At 46.9% G+C, this 3902-nt stretch overlaps 1 protein-coding gene across 1 annotated transcript in view; it reads right to left on the bottom strand.

The window, feature by feature from the left end:
- The window catches only part of LIPC (lipase C, hepatic type), a 175044-nt gene extending 172191 nt beyond the window's left edge, over positions 1-2853 (bottom strand). The window contains exons 1-2 of the mRNA XM_045286531.1: positions 2765-2853; positions 2428-2550 (exon numbers count right to left, since the gene is read on the bottom strand). Coding sequence (XP_045142466.1) covers positions 2428-2512 — 85 coding nt within the window. The 5' untranslated portion in view covers positions 2513-2550; positions 2765-2853. The remainder of the gene's footprint in view (positions 1-2427; positions 2551-2764) is intronic.
- Positions 2854-3902: the final 1049 nt, after the last annotated feature.

Genomic DNA, 3902 nt, shown 5'->3' with positions numbered 1-3902 from the left:
GATAACAGTTGTATGAGCCCCTAATAAAATGTTAAAAAAAAAATCAGAAGAAAAAAAAAAAAAAGAAAAGAAATGCCTGTGATCACTAGCCATTCAAAAACGCCAACGAAAACACCGAAGAGATACCAGCGCACGCCAGCACTGATAGCAATGTTTAAAAAGAAGCCAAAAATAAATGCTAGCGAGGATGTGAAGAGATTGGAACACTCCTACACTGCGGTGCGACTGCAAAACTGCTTAACCGTTGCGGAATGTGGCAGGTCTGGTGCCTCCTGAGACAGATGGGGCTCGACACATCCCATGACCAGTAACCCGTCTACTCAGCATCTACCATAAAGAAATAAGGAGCAACGTATGAGCAGATATTTTCACACCACGCTCATGACATCACTAGTCCCAATCGAAAAAGATGGAAGCAACCTAAATGCCATTGATGGAGGGATGGATAAATAAACTTTGGGACATCCATGCGATGGAGTACTATACACCCCTAAAGAATAATGATGAAACGGTTACTGTTAAACATCCCACGATAGTGATGAATTTGGAAGATACCATGTTGAGTGAACTTAGTCAAGCCTACAAAGACAAATCCTGTATGAGACCACTACTATACAGTTAAAAAAAAATCAAGACAAACAGTTTCCGTACCCAAAGAAGCCAACTCTGATGATTATGCAGAAGCTGGGGTGAGGCAAGAGGAAAAGGAAAGGAGGGAGGGGCAATCAAATAAAAATGAGTTTTGAAAAAGATGCACAGTCACACACAGGGGTGGCTTGTAGCATAGAGAGATGCGCAGGGAAATACAGAGCTGAGACCAGGGACAGCAGCATAGATTTCAAAGAAAACCTTGTGTTGAAATATTATTTCTTAGGGTTATTGGGTGGGGTGGGGTTGCGGGGAGAGACCCAGGGACACACGGAGGATGCTTCAGGGATGCTGGCTTAGTTCCTGGACACGTATCGAGCACTTACAATACAGACACTTTTCTTGATATCTATGTTATACTTAGATACGAAGTACACGATAGATACAAGAAAACAGCTGAAACAACATTTCGAGTCAAAGGGAAGGATAAATCCCTTCGGCAAAATCGCTATGAACCCGGGGAACCTCTCTCGTGTGGCAATAAATCATCACGGGAGGCACATCATTGGGAATGATTCTGTAAGTGAGATGAGACATGCAGAGTGATTAACACTGAGCTTGGCACACACAGTGCTCGGTAAATGACAATAATTATGCTGCAAAAGAGTTATCACCACAACTGAGATACAAAATCATGATGGGATACAAAATGTTCTGGAATGTTCCAGCATCTCCTCAGTGAGTGAATCCCTGAATCTCAAAGTGTTTGGAGCTCCTTTGACCACAGTCTTTTTAAAAAAAAATCATTTTCTTGGGGGCTCGTACAACTCTTAGCACAACCCATAAATCCATCCATTGTGTCAAGCACATTTGTATACGTGTTGCCGTCATCATTTCCAAAACATTTGCTTTCTGCTTGAGCCCTTGGTATCAGCTCCTCCTCCCCACCCTCCCTCCCTGCTCCCTGTTCCCCCCTCTCTTATGAACCCCCGATCATTTACAAATTATTGTTATTTTGTCTTATCTTACACTGTCCAACGTCTCCCTTCACCCACTTGTCTGTTGCCCGTCCCCCAGGGAGGAGGCCATTGGTAGACCACAGTCTTTGAAGGAAGAGAAATCCAAGCCTTTATCTACTAAGTCATGATTGGTTCTGACCAGTAACCCACACAAAGGGTCGTTCCAAATACCTGTCCAATTTGGTTAAATCGTTCAGTGACTTCATTTTGGTCAACGACTGCTCCCATGCACTGTTTGGTTGTAAACCAGCTGTCAATCCACCTCCCTGTCCCGGCATTTGGATCTGTGTTTGGCTTTCCACCCAGCGCAGGCATTTTCAAAGGAAACAGGTGTCAAGGATGTTGGATTCTGAAATCTCAGAGCAAAGTTTTGGCCGAAAAACGAATCCTAGACACCGTGCAGCAAGATCTCCGCTCCAGACTGACTGGGAGCAGGACTTACGAATTCCAGGCACTGAGACAACCCCAACAAGCTGGAGCCTTGTATTGCAAGCTGTGCTCCCCAACTGCAAATTAGATGCCAGATTAACTCCGGGGAAGGTCTGACAGCTCTCGGATTATTCTCCTCTGAAGGCATGTTAGCGGGACTGCTTCTAGCCCCTTCGCCGCTAGCTCTAGGCACTATTAGAAGACTCCTCTTTCCAGAACGTTTCTCTCAAAAACTCCAACTGCCACGTGTCCCTGCCAGCCTGGGATGCTACATACAGAGCCACCCAGTTTGTTCAGGGGCATGCTCTGCTCCACACAGTCCGGGATTCTTTGTGACACACATCGATAAAGAAAGCCCATGCCCATCTTTGGAGAAAAGACCAGCTCCTACCTGGGCGCAGACTCTGTCCGTGGGTGCTCGGTGGGATCAAGGTGCACAGAATGAAGAAAATAGAGACGCACAGGGGGCTCCCCATTTCTCCTGTCTCACCAAGGGTCCGTGGTCATTCCCCAGCTGAAGAAACCAGAGTGTCTATCGATACGTTGTTAGGGAAGGCTGCCCATTAATTATTAACCTTTACGCGTGCTCCCCGGGGTCCAGACATTTTCCTTGTGACCCCCACCCCCACCCCAAATCGAACTCTATGGAATGAAAATGACAAGATTAATTCACAAACGTTTTGTCTCGATCCATTGAGAAGATACAGCCCGCTGCCACGCACTCTTACCTTCTTACCAAAGTAATAGTTCCCAAATGAGCAATTGAAAGTTAGCACGCTATGTTTGGAAAGTCTGTCAAAGGTCAGGGGTAGGTGACTCCCCATGTTGCCTAAGCCTCCCTCTGGCAGTGCTGTGGAGGTAGAAGGGTTATGGCCCTGGAGTTTCAAGTCCCTGAGCTCGGGGAGGGACAAAGGCTCAGGCAGTGTGGAAAGTGCCCAGCAGTTGGTTTTCTGCGGAGTTGGGCACAATGACCGCAGCCTTTGGTCCGAGTAGGGTGGAGCAGCAGAGCTGGGCTCTATAGGAAAGAGACTGAAAACCTCTAACCTCAGTTTAAGAAGGAGCTGAGGGAGAGGCAGAGCCAGAACTTGATGCCCCCCTTCGCGGCCCCATGGAGGGATGACCCTAGAGCAAACACACTGTGTTCCGCTCTCTGTTGATTCACTTTGTCAAGGACTTTGGTCATTGACAGGGAAGGCCATTCAGTGAGACCCTGGAGGGGCAAGGCTGCCCTGATTGACCCGTGTGGTATTTTCTAGGGCTCTAGTTTTAGTTAACTTAACATTCCTGTCTTCCTCTCTCTCTTCTTTCCTTCCCACCTTCCCTCTGACCTTCCTTCATGAACATATGTGCCAGGTTCTAGGGACATGCAAGTGAACAGAACAAAGATCTTAGTCTTGCTGGAACAATCTGTCAGTCGGGGAGGAAGAAGTCAGATAATAATCAAGCGATAGATGCCACTGGGCATCCCCTTACAGAAGGGTCACGGGGAGGAGACAAGCCAGTCAGGGTGCAGTGTAGCCACGATGAAACATACAACTTTCCTCTAGTTCCTGAACGCTTCTTGCCCCCACCACTATCATGATCCCAATTCTACCTTACAATTCTGGCGAGATCAGAGGATATGCACTGGTAAAGATAGGAACTGGAAAAACAGGGAATTCAGGACAGATGATCCCTTCAGGACCAGTGTTGAGAGTGGCGATACCAGGAGGGTGGAGGGAGGATGGGGTAGAAAAGGGGGACTGATTACAAGGATCTACATATAACCTCCTCCCTGGGAGATGAACAACAGAAAAGTGGGTTAGGGGAGATGTTGGACAGTGTAAGATATGACAAAATAATAATTTAAAAATTGTCAGGGGTTCA

The sequence above is a fragment of the Echinops telfairi genome, unplaced genomic scaffold (assembly GCF_000313985.2).
Source record: "Echinops telfairi isolate 266 unplaced genomic scaffold, ASM31398v2 ScPeMD7_8;HRSCAF=38, whole genome shotgun sequence".
In the NCBI taxonomy this organism is placed as follows: Eukaryota; Metazoa; Chordata; class Mammalia; order Afrosoricida; family Tenrecidae; genus Echinops; species Echinops telfairi.
The sequence above is the reverse complement of the archived record's forward strand: the minus strand, read 5'-3'. Positions and strand labels throughout refer to the sequence as shown.